General features: G+C 35.8%; 1 protein-coding gene across 3 annotated transcripts; it reads right to left on the bottom strand.

Moving 5' to 3' along the window:
• Positions 1-23325, bottom strand: CENPQ (centromere protein Q). Of its 3 annotated transcripts, none has more exons than XM_009205339.4 (10): positions 23222-23325; positions 22825-22948; positions 16028-16167; positions 15229-15283; positions 14084-14204; positions 13406-13474; positions 9387-9516; positions 4621-4740; positions 4408-4485; positions 1-979 (listed from the first exon to the last, which is right to left on the bottom strand). In XM_009205339.4, exons 3-10 carry the CDS (start codon positions 16127-16129, stop codon positions 848-850), a joined length of 807 nt encoding a protein of 268 aa, XP_009203603.1. In that variant the 5' UTR covers positions 16130-16167; positions 22825-22948; positions 23222-23325; the 3' UTR covers positions 1-847. The 3 variants fall into 3 exon arrangements, with proteins under 3 accessions (XP_009203603.1, XP_009203602.1, XP_031522977.1); XM_009205338.4 differs by having other exon boundaries at positions 16028-16147; positions 23222-23324; XM_031667117.1 differs by having other exon boundaries at positions 16028-16147; positions 23225-23308.
• Positions 23326-23344: the final 19 nt, after the last annotated feature.

Here is a 23344-nt window from a genome sequence, read left to right as displayed (position 1 = left end):
AAAAAGTAATTGTAGTCATTTTATTTTACAGATAAAAAAACAAAAAACAAAAAAACCCAAGACAGTATACTGTAGTTAGAAATAATTTTTGATACATTAGGTTATAATTTATTCCCATATATAAGCTTACTGTCATGATGAGAAAAGGTTTATAAAGTTTTTTGGGGTTTTTTTGTTTTAATGAAATAAATGTGCTAAGGTTCCTTTTTAATACTTTTTGGGAGTATGTTTTGATGACAGTAGAAAATAAATATTCAACATTAATTCACTAAACCACCAAAGAAGTAAAATTTTGATACTACCTCCAAAGTTAAAGATACCAGGCATATCTTAACTACTTCCCAAAAAAGACTAGGGAATTAGGTAAAAGAGTGAAGGCATTTGAGGATTTTTCAAGTTCCAGATGACCAGACAGAAACTTAATGTAAGCCATTGGCTACAGAATGAATGACAGCAAACGCTTAGGTTTTTATGCACTAGACACTATATGTAAACACTTACTTATCACAGTTCCTGATATGAGCTGTTAATCAATAAATGATCTCCATTCAGGCATTATAAACTATTCGATCCTTAAGGCAATTTCTATTTTGTGGTTCTAGGCAAATACTTATTGATAGAGCAATATAAATGTTAGCTTCCTAGAAATGGCAACTGCTAAACACAGTTTTCAGAACTACATTAGATGCTAATGATAGACCTACAAAGACTAATTTTAAAGTGCATATCAGGAGATAATAAATCCTGCAGAAGCCTTAGCCTCTGTACATATAATCATATGTTAACAGTTTTACAAATTCATGAACATTAAATTAATATGGAACAATCTAAAAAATCAAAAAGCTCTTTAAGAGGCATTCAGTTTCTTATAGGCTTCTTCAATGAAGGTTGACATGCTCTTCATATGTGATGAATTATGAAGAATATCCAAGTCCTTTAGAAGAGCATTCTGGTTTGGAATTAGTGCCAAAATTTCTTTCTGTGGGAAAGATAGTATTAAATATAGTTGTTAACATTTTACTATGAGAAATCTCAAATGTATGTTAGAGAGAACAGTTTAAAATAAACCTTAAGTATCTATCACCCAACTTCAATAATTGTCAACTAATGGCCATTCTTCTTTCAAATCTCTCTCCCTCTCCCCATCCTGCTCCTTTCGCCACTGGTAAATGATTGAGAGGATTTTTTTTTTTTTTTTTTTTGAGGTAGAGTTTTACTCTTGTTGCCCAGGCTGGAGAACAATGGCGCAATCTTGGTTCACTGCAACCTCCATCTTCCAGGTTCAAGCAATTCTCCTGCCTCAGCCTCCTGAATAGCTGGGATTACAGGCATGTGCCACCACGCCTGGCTAATTCTCTATTTTTAGTAGAGATGATCAGGCTGTTCTTGAACTCTCGACTTCAGGTGATCCGCCCGCCTCAGCCTCCCAAACTGCTGGGATTACAGGCATGAGCCAACTGTGCCCAGCCAATAGGAAAATTTTAAATTACTTTTTAAGAAAACATGAAGACTTTCCAATGCTACAAACATTTACACTACAATATCTACTGGAGTCTTTGAAGAAAGATAAATTACCGGTTTAGAGTTTACTACAAATAAGACAGCACTGTTTTATAAGGAGTTATATGCTGTTGTTAAAAGCATAAAAAAACCAAACTGTCAATTATTTACTTCTAGAAATGTAGCCTACAATTATGACTACACAAATCAGTAAAGATATATGTACAAGGGTGTACCCAGTCTTACCTGCAACAAAAAAATTATGTATTTCCATCAGTAATTTACAAATTATATGACCTCCATGCAACAGAATGTTACACAGCTGTCAACAAAAATGAGCGATCTACATGACTGACAAGATGTTCAAACTATACAGTCAAATGAGCAAAGTAATTTGCCAAACCGTTTATATCAGGTTCCATTTGTTTAAAGAACGAAATAGGACATAATGTTTTCATATATATGTGATGTAAAACTGGTCTATTATATATAGGGATGCCTTATTTTACTGTGTTCCCAGATACTGCGTTGTTTTATAAACTGAAGGTTTGTGGCAACTCTGTGTGAAGGAGGTCTATCAGCACCATTTTTCCAAAAGCACATGCTCACTCTGTGTCTCTGCGTCACATTTTGGTAACTGTTGTAATATTTCAAACTTTAAAAATCATTACGGTATCCGTTATGGTGATCTATGCCTAGTGTTCTTTGATGGAACTGCTGTAATTGTTCTGGGTGCCACAACTGCAACCATATCAAACAGCAAACTGAATTGGTAATTGTTATGTGTTCTGACTGCTCCACCAACCGGCCATTTCCCAGTTTCTCTCCCTCTCCTTGGGCCTCCCTATTCCCTGTGACACAACGATATTGAAATTAAGCCAGTTAATAATGCTACAATGGCCTCTAAGTGTTCAGGTGAAAAGAAGAATCATGTCTCTTACTTTCAATCAAAAGCTAGAGATTACTAAGTTTAGTGAGGAAGGCATATCAGAAGCCACGCAAACCAAAAGTTAGGTCTCTTGTGCCAAACGCCCAAGTTGTGAATGCAAAGGAAAAGTACTTGAAGGAAATTTAAAGTGCTACTTCAGTGAATACATGAATGATGAGAAAGCAAAACAGCCTTACTGTCGATATGGGAAATGTCTGAGTGGTCCGGATGGAAGATCAAACCAGCCACGACATTCCCTTTTAAACCGAATCCTAATCCACAGCAAGGCCCTAACTGTTTTCAAGTCTATGAAGGCTGACAGAAGTGAGGAAGTTGCAGAAGAAAAGCTTGAAGCTAGCAGAAGTTAGTTCATAAGGTTTAAGGAAAGAAGCTGTGTTTGTAACATAAAAAGTACAAGGTGAAGAAGCAAGTGCTGACAGAAAAGCTACAGCTAGTTACCCAGAAGACCTAGCTAGCTAAGATCACTGGTGAAGGTGGCTATAGTAAACAACACATTTTCAATGTAAACAAAACAGCATTCTATTGGAAGAAGATGCTATCTCTAGGACTTTCATAGTTGGAAAGGAGAAGGCAATGGTTTTGTTAGGCTCTTATTAGGGGCTAATGTAGCTGGTGACATGAAGTTGAAGCCAATGCTCACTGATCATTCTGAAAATCCTAGGGTCCTTAATTCTACTAAATCGACTACATCTGTGTTGTCTGTGCTCTGTAAATGGAACAACAAAGCCTGGGTGACAGTACATCTGTTTAGAGCATGGCTTACTGAATATTTTAAGCCCACTGTTAAGAGCTACTGCTCAGAAAAGAAGATTCCTTTGAAAATATTACTGCTCATTGAAAATGTTCAGTTACCCAAGAGTTCTGATGAAGATGTACAAGGAGATTGTTGTTTTCACATCTGCTAACACAACATCTACTCTGCAGTCCATGAATCAAAGAGTAATGTCAACTTTCAAGTCTTATTATTTAAGAAACACATTTCATAAGGCTATAGCTGCCCTAGGTAGTGATTTCTCTGATGGATCTGGGCAAAATAAATTGTAAACATCTTGAAAGAAATTTATCATTCTGTCAGTAAGAACATTGATGATTCACAAGAGGAAGTCAAAATACCAATAACAGGAGTTTAGAAAAAATGGATTCAATTTTCAATCCTCATGGATGACTTTGAGGGGTTCAAGACGTTAGTGGAGGAAGTGACTGAAGATGTGGTGGAAATAGCAAGAGAACTAGAATTAGAAGTGGAGCCTGAAGATGTACCTGAATTGCTGCAATCTCATGATAAAATGTGAATGGATGAGGAGTTGCTTCTTATGGATGAGCAAAGAAAGTGGTTTCTTGAGATGGAATCTATTCATGATGAAGATGTTGTGAACACAGTTGAAATAACAGGGAAGGATATAGAATATGACAAAAACTTAGTTGGCAAAGCCAGGACAAGGAATGAGAACTGACTCCAATTGTGAAGGAAGTTCTACTGTGGGTAAAATGCTATGAAACAGCATCACATGCTCCAGGGAAATCTTTCGTGAAAGGAAGAATCAACTGATGTGGCAAATTTCATTGTTTTCTTATTTTAAGAAATTGCCACATGCATCCCAGCCTTCAGTAATCACCATGCTATCAGTCAGCAGCTATCAACACTGAGGCAAACCCTCCACCGGCAAAAAGATTACGACCTGCTGAAGGTGCAGATGATGAACATTTTTTAGCAATAAAGCATTTTCTAAATTAAGGTATGTCCTTTTTTTTTTCTTTTATTTTTTAAAGAAATAATGCTTTTTTTTGCACTTACTGGACTACAGTATAGTGTAAACATAATGTTTATATGCAGTGGGAAACCAAAACATTTGTGTGACTTGTGTTACTGCAGTATTTGCTTTTTTGCTGTGGTTTGAATCCAAACTTGCAATATCTCTAAAGTATGCCTGTAATCAATATGGTAAATAGGTACTTACCTGAAGTGTGGGTGCTTTGAGAGTTTTCTGAGAAAGTTCTGGAAGAGAGAGTACTCCACTAGTATTTATTTGATGCATCTAAAGTAGAAGAAAGCTACAGATTATTTCAAAAAGCTGGTTTCTCTCATCATATTATACTCGAAAGCTGTCTTGGCATAATTTAACCATTAAAAATTACATCCAAATTCCAGTAATACAGTTTAAAATAATTACCTGTTTTACCCTCTCCTCCTCTTCTTCCACCTCACTTGCCAGAATCTGAATTTTGTTCTTTAGGCTCTGAATATTCCCAGTCATTAACTCTGTGGTCTCTACCATTTTATCTATTTCTTCCTGAATCAGAAAGAGAAAAAAAAAACATTTTAACTTAAACACATTGTTATATTAAATCCTAATAGATATTGTTATACATATACATTTTTAAAAACACTATATACATTTAAAACATTTTTAGAAGCAAATGGTGAATTTACTTTTGTTTCTTTCAAAAAACAGACTTCATGGAAAGCTGGTATGTCAAGGTATTAATGTGTTATAAGGATATCTAATTTCCCTGGAATAAGGAGATGCACATGAACACTTCCTCAAAACTTACCAATGCTGGTAGGGTCAGAGATTCTGGAAGATCCAAGTGTAAATCTAGCAGAGCCCAGAACCAATGACAGCAAATATGGTAACCTTCCTTAAGCAGCATAAAACTTCATGTAGTGGAGAAATTCTGAATTGTTTTCATTGATTTAGGAACATTTGAGAGTCTGCTATTTTAATTTGTCAAAAGGAAGTAATGTTGGGCATTAGAGCAGGGAGAATAATAAAAAAAATGAGTAACAGTTTCCCACATTAAAGGAATAGATAATTTAGTGGGAAAGATGAAAAGAAAATAAGAAATGAATAAAACAAGTATGGGGACAAGACATTAAGGATGTGTTGTGTGCAGGCTGAGGAAAAAATTAAAATTAGCAAGTCTCCAGGTTTCTAAAGGGTATTAAATATGGCACTGCTTTCAAATATAGTCCTAGCAACAGTCAATGATAACATTGCCTGCTGGCTTTGGGGAACAAGTAAATAAGCCACACAGAAAATATACAGAAGTCGTAACTCTTACATCTTGTTCAGCAATAAGGTTGATGCTATATCTATGTCATTCTCCAAATACTGGATGCAGAACTGTTGCTGGCAACTAGAGTAGTCTTCCTCAAGAAATATATTTTGGCTTCTAAATGACCATTTTTTTTTTTTAAAGAGTAGCTGCAGGGGTCAACAATTGCCCATGGCATGTTTTTGTACAGTTCAAGAACTGTGAGTTGTTTTTACATTTTAAAAGACTGGTCAAAACCTCAACAAAACAAAAGGATATGCAACAAAACAGTCAACCATATGTGGTCCAAAAAGGCTAAAATGTTTATTGTCCAGCCCCTTACTGGGAATGTGCTGTTCCCTGAATGCCTAAGATTTTGGGACTGTGAGCTCTATTCACTTGAATCTAAACTCCATGGAGGAACAGACTCTGTTTTTATTTTTTATTATAGTAAATTTCAAACACATACAGTAAGAGAGAATGTTATCATGAACACCCATATACGTATCAGCCAGTTTCCATTATCAACTCATGATCATCTTTTTTTTTTTTTTTTTTTTTTTTTGAGATGGAGTTTCGCTCTTGTTGCGCAGGCTGGAGTGCAGTGGCGCTATCTTGGCTCACTGCAACCTCTGCCTCCTGGGTTCAAGTGATTTTCCTGCCTCAGCCTCCTGAGTAGCTGGGACTATAGGCGCCTGCCACCATGCCCAGATAATTTTTTTTTTCTGTATTATTAGTAGAGACAGGGTTTCACCATGTTGGCCAGTCTGGTCTTGAACTCCTGACCTCTGGTTATCCACATGCCTCGGCCTCTCAAAGTGCTGTGATTACAGGCGTGAGCCACCGTGCCTGGCCCGTGGCCATCCTGTCACACCTTTAACTCCATCCACTTCTGCTTCCCCTGCGCTATTTCAAATACTAGATATCCCATCATTTTATCTATAAATATTTCAGTATATAGCTCTAAAGGATTTAAAGATATATGAGTACAACATCATTACTACACTTTAAAGAATCTCAATAAATTCCTTAATATCAAGCATATGGTTAGTATTCACATTTTCAATTTTCTCATAAATTGGAGGTTTTTTTTACATTTTGTTTTAATCAGGTTCCAAACTGTTTGTGACTGGTTGATATGTCTTAAGTCTCTTTTCATCTATAGGAGGCTTCCATTTCAATTCATTTGTGGAGATTAGTTCGCTCTGTGGAATTTCCCATGGGCTAAATTTTGTGAACTGCATTCCCTGGTGAAGTTTAAACTGGTTCCTCAGCCCTGTATTTTCTGTGAATTGGTTGCTGGATCTAACAGAGTGCTGTCCAATATAAATATAAAGCAAACCACATATATTAGTTTCCTGTGGCTGCTGTACCACCTACTTGGCTTAAAATAACAGAAATTCATTCTGTCATGGTTCTGGAGGACAGAGTCCAAAATCGAGCTGTTGGCAGGGACACAATCCCTCTGAAGACAAGAGAGAATGGTTTCTTGTCTTTTTCAGCTTTTGGTAGCTGTACGCATTCTTTGTAGCTGCATTGCTCTAGTTTCTGCCTTTGCCTTCACGTGACTTTTTCTTTGTACCTTCTCTTGTCTTTTATAAGAACACTTGTCGTTGGATTTGGGACCTACCTATGACAATACAGGATGATTTCATCTTGAGATCCTTAATTATATCTGACAAGACCCTTTTCCTAGATTCAACCCACTACAAAGGGAATGTATAACAGCACTGAATGAATAAAAGGGTTAAATATAACAAGGATTAAAATTTCTCATTATGAAATTTATTTTGTTCCATTGCTTTGGTTATCTTTGGGTATTACTACCATACTCATATGGTATCTTCTTTGAGGATTTTTTTCTCAATTCCTTTTAAAAACGTTTTTATGATTCTGAAAATTTTCTCCTTATGTTATTTTCTATTTACCATAAGCATTATCTGTTGTGTTTATTTGCTTTAGTGTTTCTTCTAATTTAGTCTACATATCTGAAAGGCTTTTTCTTTTATGTCTCATTCATTCCTGAATTCTCTTCTTTCATTTATAGTATTTCTAATTCTGATTTATAATTTTTTCCCTATACTTCCTATCATTTTTTCTGAATTTATTTCAGTTCACTTGATAAATTAGGTTAATGTTCATCTGTTCTAGGCACATGTCTTTTTGGCATGCTTTCGGTGTATCAGGAATGTTATTTTTGGTCTTTATTGTCATATTTTCTTATGCTAACTCTGATTCTGAAATCCTATGGCTCCATTTTTATGACAACATCAAGGGAGTCTAAAAAATTATGCTTCAGCTGTTCTAATGCTGTCTCCCCAGAATCTCCGAGATGTTGTTCACCATTGTTGTTTCCCCAGCACCATTACTGAGTGAGAGCACAACGAAAATGTTAAATAAATAAAATTTCTGTTACTATTACAGGTTTTAGAAGATCATCACCAGCAATAGCTCTAGGCTGCAGTGAGAAAAAGCAATGGGTCTAAGGCACAGAGGAGAAAACTAACGGTTACAGATCGAGTTTACAAGCTGCTAGTCCAAAAATCCTCTTATGCCAATGAAGAACTCTCCTGCCCCAGGTGCCAGTGGTGCTTCTTCTGAATGACTAACAAGCACACCATAGACTGTAATTATGCTGATGTCCCATGGAGGTCAAATTTCAGCCGAAGACCAGAAATGCTTACGAGTAGCATAAAAATCATACTATCATTTATGACTTCAGAACACCCTTAACTGATGTGCATAAATACTAAATGTTAAAATTCTCCACGATCATACTCTCGAACCTTTTAAAATAACCTAAATAAACGTCATCTAAGTGTTTAGGTGATGAAGCTAGTGCCAATACTGAAAAGATGCCCTAAAAAAGTAGGAACCTTGGGATGGAAATAAAATATAATGTTACACTTTGAATAAAGTGAGGTAGCCACCAGAAAATGCCACCCTATTAACTAAAAATATATATAGATTTGTGCTCAGAAATTGTTCCTTCAACTTTATTCTCAATCTTATGGAAAAATGGGAATGAATTGTTACCTTTGAATTATTATACATTTTGGGAATATATTCCTTGCAGAAACTACTACTACCTTGTACTTACTAAATTGCAACTAAAATCTATGCACATGACATCTACGAACTACTTCAAAATGTCTAAAGGATATACGGTCTGATGTGTGTTAGTTTATATAATTATCTAATAAGCTCCTTAAGGTTGCTTTGTCTTTGTTGTTTGGATATCCATTAATTAAAAGCTTGAAGTTAACCATGATAGATAAGGTTATCTCCTATTATCTTCCAAAGGATGCCATACAACATAGTGACCAAGAATCGTGCTAATGTCAGAATGACAAAGTTAGCATCTCAACTTTAAGCAATCTGTCTATGGTTCAGTTAGAAATAGCATTATGTCTTTTTATCACATTTGTAAAAAGAGAATAATTTAGGTCATACTCTAAGTTATGTGAGGATTAAGGGATATAAGTATAAAGTGCTTAGAACAGTGTCTGAAGTGTAGGAAGTCCCCAGTACATTTTAACTCTAATGATACTTGTGTTTTCTTGCCATATACAGGTCAGAAAAACTTACACATTTTAAAATTCCACAGTATTGAGTGATAAACTCCTATAAAGTGATAATTAAAAATACTAAGATAGTTCAGTTAAAGTTAGATGAAAAAAACAGGACTGCTACTTAATCACAAATATATTAGAAATACTTCAACTTTAGAGGCGCCAAGTTCAGACAAATTTTTGCTTTAATGAAAAAAAAAAAATTTAATAAAAAAACCTGGTTCAAGATCTAGTATTCACTACTGCAGGAACATCATAATTTAAAAAACTTTAGTCTTTTCCCCTTTTCCTAACTCTCTAATTATGGATTTCCTATTCAAATTTCATACCTGCAGTAATGCCAGACCTTCTTCATTAGCTTTGCCTCGTGCCCTTTCCATATTCAGTAGCCTTGACACATTAGTTAAATCTTCCATCTTTTTGGGAGGGACTTTCAGAGTTTCACACAGTTGTAGCAATCTTAAGGATAAAATAAAAACATAATTATTTTATTTTTTAAGTCTTATTATTATTTTAAAACAGTCCTCATTTTTTCTTGTCCTCATATTCTTAAAAGGTACAATATTCTTTTATTACCACTGGGTAACACTGCCAGTAAGTCTCCCCCTCAAAAAGCCCTGACAAATCATCATTTAGCCTTTCAATTTATTAAGATTTACCTCAAATTAAGGGACACTGGGGCTACTTTACTAAAAGAAAATTTTCTATTTTACACATTTGACGATGTATATACATTTTAAAACCAAAATTTCCTTGTACCATCCAGATGTTTTCTAGACTATTACAGGACATGAGTCTATTATATATTGTGAATTGTTGGTTAAGAGACAGAACACTAGTCTAGAAGTCTTAACTATGACCCTGGACCCCAAATCTCCATTATTTTAGAGAATGTGATAAAAAACAGAGAAGATTTACCTTAGTTATTTTAAATGATTTCAAAGAAAACTAAGTTCTATAGAGTTTAAGGTAAATAAAACACTAAGATTAAAGTGCACTGCTCGAAAATACTATAAACATGAATGGTATTTAATATTAAAGTTAAAAAATTCCTTTATAAATTCGAGTTGATTTGATCACCAGTAGAAACATCTATTTCTATCGTCACATCTGGCAGACCGCAAAATAGCTTTCCCAGATTTGATTCTTGAATTTCATGAGGAAGAAAAGCTAAATTTGATTCCTTTTATAACAGCAGCATCTTTGTGTTCTAAAAAGTTCTACTACTTAAGATTTGAAGAAATCTGAACAATAGTGGAACCCACTGTCCCACTTTTGGGATCTTGTTAAAAATCTTAATTAAAAAAAAAAGAATCTTTTATTTTAGATTCAGGAGTACATATGCAGGTTATGTAGGCAAATGTTGTGGGGCTTTGGTGTACAGATTATTTTTTCACCCAGGTAATAAGCATAGTACCTGACAGATAGTTTCTCAACCCTCACTCTCCTCCCTCAAGTAGGCCCTGGTATCTGTTGTTCCCGTCTTTGTGTCCATATGTACTCAATGTTTAGCTCCCACTTGTGAGAACATGCATTATGTGGTTTTCTGTTCCTGTGTTAGTTTGCTTAGGATAATGACCTCTAGCTCCAACCATGTTGCTGCAAAGGACATGATCTCATTCTTTTATGGCTGCATAGCATTCCAAGTTCTATATGTCCCACAATTTTCTTTATTTAATCTACCGCTGATGGGCATTTAGGTTGATTCCATGTCTTTGCAACTGTGAATAGTTCTGTGGTGAACGTAAGTGTGCATGTATCTTTATGGTAGAGCAATTTATATTCCTTCACGTATATACCCAGTAATGGGATTGCTGGGTTGGAGGGTAGTCTGTTTTAACTTGAGAATCTGCCAAACTGCTTTCCATAATGGTTGAACTAATTTACATTCCTACTAGCAGTTTAAAAGCATTCCCTTTTCTCGGCAACCTCCCAGCATCTGTTACTTTTTGACTTTTTAAGAACAGCCATTCTGACTGGTGTAAGATGGTATCTCATTGTGGCTTTCATTTGCATTTCTCTAGTAATTAGTGATGTTGAGAGCATTTTTTTTCACGTTTGTTGGCCGCATGTATGTTTTCTTTTGAAAAGTGTCTGCTCATGTCCTTTGCCCACTTTTTAATAGGATTATTGGTTTTTTGCTTGCTAATTTGTTTAAGTTCCTTATAGAGTCTTGATATAGACCTTTGTTCGATGCATAGTTTGCAAATAAAATTTTAATTTTTGTAAAGAAGAAAGTAGGCAGCAAAAACTCCACAAATCGTAATTCTCATTAAACTGTTAAGACAAAACTCCAGTTATTTAGAAAAATCGTCATTAGGCTATCACATTTAAACACAAACTATCTGCCTAAGCCTTCCTAAGAGGGATGTTTTTTATTTTCTTGACAAAAATATTTTATTTATGAAGTTTCTTCTATATGTTTATTAAATCAATTATGTAGAAGAGTCATTCACTGCTCCAAATGTTCTAAATAGCAGTTAGACTTCCAGGAGTCTCACTAACTCTTAGAAACTAAAACCATGGCTTGAATATATCCTACTATATCAGCAACATTTAATCACCACTTATAACATTGTTTCTATAGGGCAGACTTTCTAGAAGTATGTTCCTTTAGAATTGTAATGGTGAACAGTTTTGTTTGCCTAGCAAACTTGTCAGTGTAATCATGGGGCTAGGTATATAATCCAGTCTATATCAATGATATCCATGGTAGCTCTTGGCACAAAATCACACCAAGAATAGATAAATATCACCTAAGCTCAACCAATTAGAAACCATCTCCTAGAATTTTCTAACTGAAGCTAAGGGGTAAGAATTGTCTTTTTCCTCTTTCTTTACAAGGCTAAAATGATATATATGGTAGCTGCCTATCACTATAGTTGTAATCTAGTAAGAACTGAAAACTAAAAAAATGAAAATAATGAAGCTAACATTTAGTCAAAAGCAGAGATGAGCCTAATATATGAAAATGAGTTCCCAGAAATATCAATTTGGGAGTTGCTAGGTTAAAGAAAATGAAATAGATTTATTTACTGCAGGATTTCTTATATGCTAAGGTACCCAAATATAATTCACCATAGGTTATCTTTATCCATAGACTAACTGTAAGAACAAGTGTTTCAAATATACTTTTGAGAAACACTGCTACAGAAGAATGTATTTAGAGTTCCAATTATCAGTTTGCTAATGCTATACTTTGTTGTATTGGTATAAGTAACTGTATCTTGGGTATGGTTACTTCGGAACGAAAGAAAGCAAGCTGTGAATGTAAAAATCAGGAAGAAATAGTCAGGCCTTGAAATGTATATCTCCATAGCTGCTACATGATGAAGAGACTGCCTATCTGTTGAATATAATCTTTTCCAGTGAACCAAGGTGATCACTATGAACAGCAACTATTATTTAATGTAATATTCTCATTCATACACTAAACATTAGTATTTGTCCTATATTAAAAAGATCCTAAACAGCTACATTTTCATTATGCTTGTATTAGCTTATTTATTATCTTTTTAATATCTTCCTCCTTCTTTAATAATAGGCTGCTATACCTTTAAGCAATTTACAAGCCTGCTTCTAGCAGTCTTTAATTTGTTCAACCTTTCTCAACAAACTCCCACCCCCACCAAAACCGTCCCATTCACTCTTTCTACTTGGCTACTATGGGTTGAAAATTATATTTAAAGGAAAAGTAAATAGAATTTGTGCTCAAAGGAATTCCTTAAAATAGGTCACAAACATTTCTAGGCAAACTTGAAACTGAGAAGCAGAACATTTTCTTATAAAAAGAAAAAGTCATGTAAATACTAGAGAAAAGTAATTACTGAAAATCACAGGCAGTGTTGTGCCTTTTAAGAACTCTTGAAAAGAAATCTCCATTGGTGATTTACCATAACATGAAGAGCAATAATATCTTAGAAAATTAGACTTGTTGCTCGTGCAAATAATTTAAGACAATATGAAGTGGAAAAACACAGCAATAGGGTAAATATCAGATAGATAAGACTGGTGAACTATTAACTTTAAATTATTAAAAATGAAGTTGAAGGGAGTTCAAGTTGACAAAACTGTTTTCAAATTCTGATACGGAGGAGTGAACTGTGGAAACAGAATTTTGTGATTTTCAGGGTTTTTTTTTTTTTTTTTTGTAAGTGCCCCTGAAACCTATTTGAGAAATACGTGCAGCAGCAGTTTAGAAAAAAAAGAAAACATATTTCCAAGTTGTTCACCTTCTTTACAAAAAAAGAAAAACTTACATTCCACCAAGTGTCTGTTTGGCAACACAGGAAGAAGTCAGGTTTTCAAAAATTTTGTTTTAATCATTTTAATTATGCAACAGTATTACCTGTTCTTCAGGAAGTTGAGATGGTATTGTATTTCTTCTTTATCTTTAATTCTGTTACTCAAAATTGTACTAGAGAAGAAAAAAGATGGAATAAATAGTAGTCTGAAACACAAATAATAATATACTCTGTGTATTTTTTCTCTCTGATTTCTCTCAAGTGTCCCTCCCTACTAGCCAGGCAAAATCAATCACTTTTCCTTTCATATTAAAGACACTTTAAACAGAGGTACAATGAAAATTTCTACTTATATATATATATATTGCCACACTGTATTGTAATAATTTATATGCCTGGCTCTTCTGATAGAATTCAGCTCCACATAGCAGAATTCTGTCTTATTTTCTCTGTATCCCCTCTAGTGTGGTAGCTTCTATGTAAAGTGTCACTCTGAACTCAACTTCTTCCTAAACCATCTCTATTGACATAAATTAAAATTTTATTGATAGCAAGTCAGGCCACAAACACTTGCTTTTATTTCATTGATAGAATTTCAAGTTTAAAAAATTAACAAAGACTTTTCTGCTGAAGGCAAATACCACCACATTAATTATATCCTTTTCCGAAATAGAAATATACTCTATTACCTTAAGATAGATAGCAATATTTAAAAGAACAGTATCCACAGGAAACGCCTAAGTGGGAACCAAAAGAATGAAATGGAAAAATTTTATACTCACCTTATTACTGATTCCATCATAGTTTGCAAATAGTCTCTGGTACTCTTTGACAGAGGTTGCCATGTTTTTCTCTTGTTGGGTGCTATCTTTATCTGTTTTAGGTTAGTGTGCTTTGTTTGTCCTGTCGTAATAGAAGAGGCTCTGATCAATCTAGGTGTTTTACATATTGTTGCTTAAAAACTGAATGTCTGCATCTAAAAAAGCTTATGAAATTATCAGAACAAAATATTATAAAGCTGTATAAACTGTTTAATTTACTTTTTATCACACAGCTATAACATCCCAGGTGTTGAATATGAATATGCTTTCTATTGATAAATTAACGGAAATACTACCAAGTGATAATAGAAATAATTTTAAATGAAGAATCAAACTTTAATTACGAAAAGTTTCATTCTCAGAAATGGCCTAAATTCTTTAAACATTTCATTGAGAGGATCAGAAAACTATTTTCCAAATGTTGGATGGCAACTGGAACAAAACAGACTAATCAAACCACAAATAGATAATGTCAACTATGTTGCTGGTACTGTTCTACTTATTAGGTATTAAAAAAAGAAATAGTACTGGATCTCATGAAAATCAGTGCTGGAGAGAAGGAATATTGAACAAATTATAGGCGTGCAAAGCATACAAAAGGAAAAAAAAAAGTATTGTATGCTATGGGAGTATAAAACCAGAGAACCTAACCTAGTGTTGGCTGAGGAGACGTAGAGAATCCTTCCACGAAACAGTGATGTTTAAGCAAAGGCAACTATTCCAAACTAGTTTACTCTAAACCAACTTATAATAGTGGTTCCAAACTAATCTATAGAGAACAGAAAGCATATTTGTCTTGAAGAAAAATCAGGTTTGCTTTTTATTACAGATCACTAATAATTCAGGCTGTGGGCCACTTTGATTTTCTCTATTTCCTATCAACTCAGTGGCACTGAAGTCTCTACAGTATTTTGCCAGAGGTGCTAAATAAAATTTCAGTTGACCAAAATAACTAACCACTACTACATAGTCTTACAAAAATGCAAATGTAGTTGTTTATTACTATCTTTTCCAGAACTCATAAATAAGATGCTGAACATTTTTTCATGAATGTAGATATAGCTTGGCATAGAAGCAGGTTAAACAAGGTAATAGAAAAGAAATACCTTCAGAAGACAGATCTTTTAGATGATTTTTATTTCTTTTCACTGTGTTTCTAACCTAGAGGGGAAAACACATGCATAAACATAAACAGAATTAAACATCAGATAAAAGGATACTTTTACAATAGATTTTGATATATGTCAAAGAGTATTCATATAATTTCTAGTAGATAGAAAAAATGTATGTTGCTACTTCTACAGAAAAATGGTATATATTTATCACAGGCAGAAGATATACTAAAGCAATTCTTGACAATGGTGATAATAACAAAATTTTATACAGTGTCAAAGAATGTTTTAAATGAATCATTACTTACTTTGCCTATAAAATAGTGTTACATACTTTGCCTCCAAAACAAATATAGGCATTGCCTAATGAGTAGGGTAAAACCTGAAACTTTTTTTTTTTTTTTCAGATGGAGTCTCATTCTTTTCACCCAGGCTGGAGTGCAGGGGCACAAACTCGGCTCACTGCAACCTCTACCTCCTGGGTTCAAGAGATTCTGCGGCCTCAACCTCCCGGGTAGCTGAGATTACAGGTGCACACCACAACGCCTGGCTAATTTTGTGTGTGTGTGTGTATGTGTGTGTGTGTGTGTGTGTGTGTGTATATATATATATATATATATTTTTTTTTTTTAAGTAGAGACAGGATTTCACCATGTTAACCAGGATGGTTTCAATCTCCTGACCTCGTGATCCACCCACCTTGGCCTCTCAAAGTGCTGGGATTACAGGCATGAGCCACAGTGCCCGGCCCTAGTCGAAGATTTCTAAATGAGAAACTTGATATTTTCATTACCTTTTTCTCTGACAACACAACTTCCTCATTATCCTTTTTTCTCTTTGGATTTCTTTTTAACTGTTCAAAGTTTTTCTTGGAAGCATTTGCTTTACCAGACATCTTGATCTAAACACAGTGCTTCAAAAAAAAAAAAAAATCTGTAAAGATGAAAATACAAAAAAAGCTAAAGCCTTGCACAATGTTTTGTTTAAAAAACTTACCTATAAATGTTCCACATTCTCTTTTTTTTTTTTTTTTAAAGAAAAATCATAATAAAAGTTTGGGGATAGTGTTATATGCTTTTAAACAAACACATTTTAAAACAAATAATTTTCACTCTTATCAGAATAAGGATATCTAATTCAATTTCATTCCTAGAAATTAACTTCCATTTGTACGGATTTTAGAAAATCATTTAAAAATGCTTTTGTATCTCTTATTTTATACTCTATCGTATGATAACATCCTCTCAATGTTTAAGTCCATGGAAATAGAAATATAAAGTGGTCACAGATAACGTCAGTTCAAGGAGTAAAACCTAGGTCTTGTTATTTTAAGTAATAAATTTAACATTACTCAATTTTTGCCAAAAATGGAAGGAGACACTTTTTAGGATTATGCCATCAATCTGTGTGGAAATTCATGTGTTAGTCTGACACTACTAAGAATTTAAACTGCAATCCTATCTGGGCTATGTGCATTTTAACAAGAGTACAGAAATGTACTGATTACCCTGCCCTCCCGCAAATTACAAAACAGACATGGGATTGGAAATGGGGATTTGATAAAATTTAGAGTAATTTTCCCTCTTTTATTACCAAACTCATTTCTGATAAAAGGAACAGAAGAATGAGATACTTATTCTTGCATTACACCATAAGAAGTGGATAGAAGTTAGGTGCCGTATACAAGGAAATATGTATATGCACATATTAGCTATATATGCCTAGAAAATATATATATACACACATACAAATACATACACATATTAGCCATAGCTAGATATATAGATAAATTATTCATCATTCCTTTTCTAAACATTCAGAATTATCATACTGATACAGTTTAAATATACCTATAGATTTAGAAAGAGACAATAAAGTAGGTACTCTGGATAAATCTATTCTTTCAAATGTTAAAAGCTTCAAGCTCCCTTCCACCAAAGACTGGAAATAAAAAGTGGGAAAGAATTAACAGAAACGTCACAAACTACATTTAGCAACCACATATCAGACCAGTTACAAAAAGCAGTAGAAGTCAAAATATCACTTTACCGTGCTCTTGAACAATGTGACACCTTACCAAACCCTCATTCTCTATCTTGTGTTCAATTTCTAAAATGCCTACTTTCCTCAACTTTACATCTACACCCTTATACCTCCCCTACTTAAAAACCCATCCACATGACAGAATTTCACTTGTAGATCTCTCCTGGAAGGGCTGACATGTACAGCAGTTCAAGTTGTTCACTGAATAAAAGCATCCAGTGAAAGGGCAAGTGACAGCTGAGATTTTAGATTAAAAATGGTACCCATGGCCGGGCGCGGTGGCTCACGCCTGTAATCCCAGCACTTTGGGAGGCCGAGGCGGGTGGATCACAAGGTCAGGAGATCGAGACCACGGTGAAACCCCGTCTCTACTAAAAATACAAAAAATTAGCCGGGCGCGGTGGCGGGCGCCTGTAGTCCCAGCTACTCAGGAGGCTGAGGCAGGAGAATGGCGTGAACCCGGGAGGCGGAGCTTGCAGTGAGCCGAGATCGCGCCACTGCACTCCAGCCTGGGCGACAGAGCGAGACTCCGTCTCAAAAAAAAAAAATAAAAATAAAAATAAATAAATAAATAAATAAATAAATAAATGGTACCCATTCCTTCTTACGATTGTTAATGAGAAGGTGTTATGTCCCCATGTCTTAAATCTCGGCAGACTCTGAAGCTGTTTGAGCAGCAAAATATAGTAGAAGTGATTCTGTTCTAGCTTACTGGCTTAGACATGAAGAGACTGGCAACTTTGACTTCCTCTTGCTTAGAAACACTTGCTTTTTTTTTTTTTTTTTTTTTTTTTTGAGACAGTCTTACACTGTTGCTTGGGCTGGATCTCAGCTCACTGCTGCAACCTCTGCCTCCCAGGTTCAAGCGATTCTCCTGCCGCAGCCTTCCAAGTAGCTGGGATTACAGGCACCCGCCAGTACGCCCAGCTAATTTTTTGTATTTTTAGTAGAGATGGGGTTTCACCATGTTGGTCAGGCCGGTGTCGAACTCCCGACCTCAAGTAATTCTCCTGCCTCGGCCTCCCAAAGTGCTGAGATTACAGGCGTGAGCCACCGAGCCCAGACAACACTTGCTTTTGTAACCAAGCCATAACCATATGAGGGATGCCAACACTGAGAGGAATCGAAACCCCAGGAAGGTCTTAGCTGAGCTCCCAGCCAACAGCCAGCACCAACTTGCCAGTCTGGTACATGTACCTAAGTCAATATGTTGCAGCCCACACTGTGTGGACAAGACATGAGCAAGCTCTGCCTAATCCCTCCCAATCCCAAATTTTGGAACAAATTAAGTGAGTAAAAAATTTACCCCTATATGTTCTGTGTAACAGTCAAACTCTTTACCATGCCATTTTTAGTTCTTAACAACCTAACTCTGCCTACCTTTTCATACTTCTCTCCTACTACTCCTTAATCAAATCTCCCTCTCTAGCTAGATTTGATGATTTCCTGAACACACTTTGAGTAATTCTGCCTCCCAAACATATACTGTACCTTCTACCTGAGCAGCTCTCTCCCATCTCTGCCCCCCCTCTCAGATCATGAGCCACCTCCTTCTCAAAATCTTCCTAACTATTCTACTTCATTTCTCTCCAAGTCTGTGGCTCTTATGCTCTCTCTCATTTGGCACTTATTTATAGTTTAGTTCCATTAATCATTTTCTTCTTGATATTCTTTATTAAAATAACATGTAATTTAGTGCTACTCCAAATCTCATTCAAACTGTTTGCCATAATCCTTTCAAGTGTGGAAACTGAAGGTAATCACTTAGAAATTTTTACAGCAATTTGATAGAGTAATTTTATGCACATTGAACCTAATCATAAAATAATTAGCCTTGTCTTTGCCATATCATTTTCTAGTAATTACTATTTCTTTAAAAATAGACTTTTTTCAGAACAGTTTTAGATATACAGAAAATTGAGCCAAACATACAGAAACTTCTTATATAATCCCTGCCCTCCCCCATATCCCCTGCAAGCTCTAGTATTAACATCACACACCAAAGTGGTACATTTGTTGTAATTGTTGACACATCATATTACCCAAAATTTATTGTTTACATCAGAGTTCACTCCTGGTATTATACCACAAGGCAGTTTGACTATAATTGATTTTTAATTGCATTTTACAAAATTATCAGTTATGACTGATTAGAAATAAAAAACAAAACCGGTCTAACAGAGTTTGAGAAATACTGTTAACAGTGAAACCTACTTGAGGCACTAGACTATAGCACAAAGTTTCTCAACCTCAGCACTATTAACATTTTAGATGGATCATTCTTTATTGTGGAGTCTGTGGTGTGTATTGTAGGATGTTAAGCAGCATGCTTGGGTCTACGTAGACCGTCACATGCTAGAATACCTCCAACCGCTGAGTAGAGTCAACCAAAATTGTTTCCAGACATTGCCAAATGTCTCCTGGGTCAAAATCAACCCAGGTTGAGAACACTACCATAATGGTTAAGAGCAGTCCTACGACAAGGGTAAATTGTTCAAGTTCCAAATCTAGCCCTGCCACTTAGTTAACTGTATATCTTTGGGCAAGTAAATTAACTCATTTTCCCCATTAGTCAAATGATTAATAAAAGTACTAACATTAAAGGCTTTTGTAAAGCAAAAATGATTTAACAAAGAATATATAAACCACCTAGAACAGTATTTGAGACATAGTAAGAATCCAATAAACAAAATACATAGTTTCTCTTAATTCTGGGCTACTTGCAGTGCATATAAAAATGAATAGATATTTCGTCCCATTCTTAGATCCAAGGGAAACCACAGCTAAGTGATAGTGCACAGGTAGAGACAGATATGAAAATAATTACTATATATATTTATAAATGTTATAAAGAGGCAAGTGAGGGAATGACTGTCTTAAACTGGTTTGTGCATATGGGTAAGAATGTACAGGCATAACTCTTTTTATCGTGTTTCACTTTATTGAGCTTCGCAGACACCGTATTTTGTTGTTGTTGTTGTTGTCATCTTACAAACTAAAGGTTTGTGGCAAGCCTGCATTGAGCAACTATATTGATGCCATTTTTCCAACAGATTGTCCTCACTCTTCATGTTTCTGTGTCATATTTTGATAACTCTCACAATATTTCAAAACTTTTCATTATTATATCTATTATGGTGATTGATGTTACTTCTGTAATTGTTCTGGGGCACTATGAACCATGCCAATATCAGACAGAGAACTTAATAGGTAAACGTTGTGTGTGTTCTGACTGCTCCACCAACTGGCTGTTCCCTGCCTCTCTCCCTCTCCTTAGGCCTCCCTGTTCCCAAAGACACAATGATATTGAAATTAGGCCAATTGATAACCCTACAATGGTCTCCAAGTGTTCAAATGAAAGGAAAAATCACACCTCTCTCACTTTAAATTAAAAGCTAGAAATGATTAAGCAAGGTGAGGTAGGCATGTCAGAAGCCAAGATAGGCTGGAAACCACACCAGTTAGCCAAGCTGTGGATGCAAAGGGAAAGTTCTTGAAGGAAATTTAAAGTGCTATTCCAGTGAAGACATGAATGATAAGAAAGCAAAAACAGCCTTATTACTGATAGGGAGAAAGTTCAAGTGGTCTGGCATTGAAAATCAAACTAGCCACAACACTCCCTTAAACCAAAGATGAATTCATGGCAAGGTCTTAACTCACTTCAATTCTGTGAAGGCTGAGGGAGGTGAGACAGTTGCAGCCAAAGAGCTTGAAGCTAGCAGAGCTTGGTTCCTGAGGTTTAAGGAAATAAGCCATCTCCATAACACGAAAGTACAAAGTGAAGCAGCAAGTGCTGATGCACAAGCTGCAGCAAGTTATCTAGTTCTAGGTAAGATAACTGATGAAGGTGGCTACACTAGACAACAGATTTTCCATGAAGACAAAACAGCCTTCTCTTAGAAGATGCTGTCTAGAAGTTTCATGTCTAGAAAGTCACTGCCTGGCTTCAAAGCTTCAAAAGACAGCCTGACTCTCTTGTTAGGGGCTAATGTGGCTGGTGACTAGAAGCCAATGCTCATTGACCATTCTGAAATATCCTAGGGCTCTTATTCTTTTAAATCTACTCTGTCTGTGCTCTGGAAATGGAAGAACAAAGCCCGGGTGACAGCACATCTGTTTACAGCATGATTTACTGAGTATTTTAAGCCCATCTTTGAGACCTACAGCTCACAAAAAAAGATTCCTTTCAAAATAACACTGCTCAAAGACCATGTACTTGGTCACCCAAGAGCTCTGATAGAGATGTACAATGTGTCTGCTAACACATTCATTCTGCAGCCCATGAATCAAAGAATAATTCTGACTTTCAAGTTATATTAAGAAATACATTTTGTAAAGCTATAGCTGCCCTAGACAGTGATTCCCCTGATGGATCTGGGCAAAATAAATGGAAAACTTCTGGAAATGATTCACCATCCCAAATGCTAGTAAGAACATTCATGAGTCATGGGAGGAGGTCAAAATAGCAACATTAACAGGAGTTTGGAAAAAGTTGATTCCAACCCTCATGGATGACTTTGAGGGGTTCAAGACTTCAGTGGAGGAAGTGACGAAAGATCTGGTGGCAATAGCAAGAGAAATAGTGGAGCCTGAAGATGTACCTGAATTGCTGCAATATCACGATAAAACTAGTGGATAAGAAGTTGCTTTTTATGAATGAGCAAAGTTCTTGAGATGGAATCTACTCCTGGTGAGGATGTTGTGAATATTGTTGAAACACCAACAAAGAATTCAGAATATCACAAAAACTTAGTTGCTAAAGCAATGGTAGGGGTTAAGAGGATTTACTCTAATTTTGAAAGAAGTTCTACAGTGGGTAAAATGCTTTCAAACAGCATCGCCGTTTACTAAGAGATTAGTAAAAGATTCACTAAGAGAAATCTTTAGTGAACGGAAGAGTCAACTGCTGTAGAAACTTCATTATTTTGTTATTTTAAGAAACTGCCACAGCAACTCCAATCTTCAGCAACCATCACCCTGACTGGTCAACAGCCATCAACATCAAGCAAGACCCTCCACCAGCAAAAAGATTAGGACTTGCTGAAAGCTGAGATGATTGCTAGCATTTTTAGCAATAAAATATTTTAAAATTAAAGTATGCACAGTTTTTTTTAATACATAATGCTATTGCACACTTAATAGGTTACAATACAGTGTAAATACAACTGTTATATGCACTGGGAAACCAAAAAAATCATGTGACAGGCTTTACTAACTTTATTGTGGTGGTCTGGAACCGACCCCGCAATATCTCGGAGGTATGCTTGTACATTATTCATGGAAAAAGTATTATTTTAATGACGTTTTGAAATAGTGAAAAAGTAGAAAAATGAAGCATCCAAGGGAAAACAGTAAAACTCGGACGGCAGGAAAGCTCGGGAAAAACAAAACAAAACAAAACTGGCGTGTTCAGGGACAGGAAAAGTTCAGCGAGTCTTTTAATGTGTATAGGAGGAGTGAAAGAAACAAGGCTGGGAGAGTAGTTTGCCGCCAGACTATATGCTTTAGGAGAGAAGGAGGCATTCTAGGTTGTCTTGTTTTCCTTACCAGCTTGTTGATACTCATGGGACTCAATTATCTCAATTTAGACCTCTATGTGGGCACAATAGTGAGTAGGACGCCTGGAAAAACAGACACTAATGTTCCAGGCTGCACTTGACTTCACTCGTGCCTGCGGAAGAAATCCAGAAATGAGGATGAGCATAAGGATGATTCGGGGGAAATAGGGAGGAAGTATTCATGGCTTTGCTCCCTCCTCCCTTATCAAATATCTCAATCCCAGGATCCTAACGGCAGACCTTTTAGGACATCGGCATTTCCCGGTGAGCAATCCCCCCTAGCCCTCCTCAAATACAAACCGCGAAGTCTACCACAAACGCGTTGGCTTTAAAACTCATCCCTCAACTTTGGATCCACCCTGCCGGTTAAGGATATCACGACTCACCACTGATTCTTCTTGCACCCCTCTGGGAGCCGCGCTTAGAGTAATTCGCGCCCAAACATTCGTAAAAGAGGAGACCCGGAAGTGGGCGGGAAGAAAGCGGAAACGGGCCTCTAACCCTACCCC

This window comes from Papio anubis, chromosome 6, assembly GCF_008728515.1.
Source record: "Papio anubis isolate 15944 chromosome 6, Panubis1.0, whole genome shotgun sequence".
NCBI lineage: Eukaryota > Metazoa > Chordata > Mammalia > Primates > Cercopithecidae > Papio > Papio anubis.
Note: the sequence above shows the minus strand (reverse complement) of the source record. Positions and strands in the feature narration are given on the sequence as shown.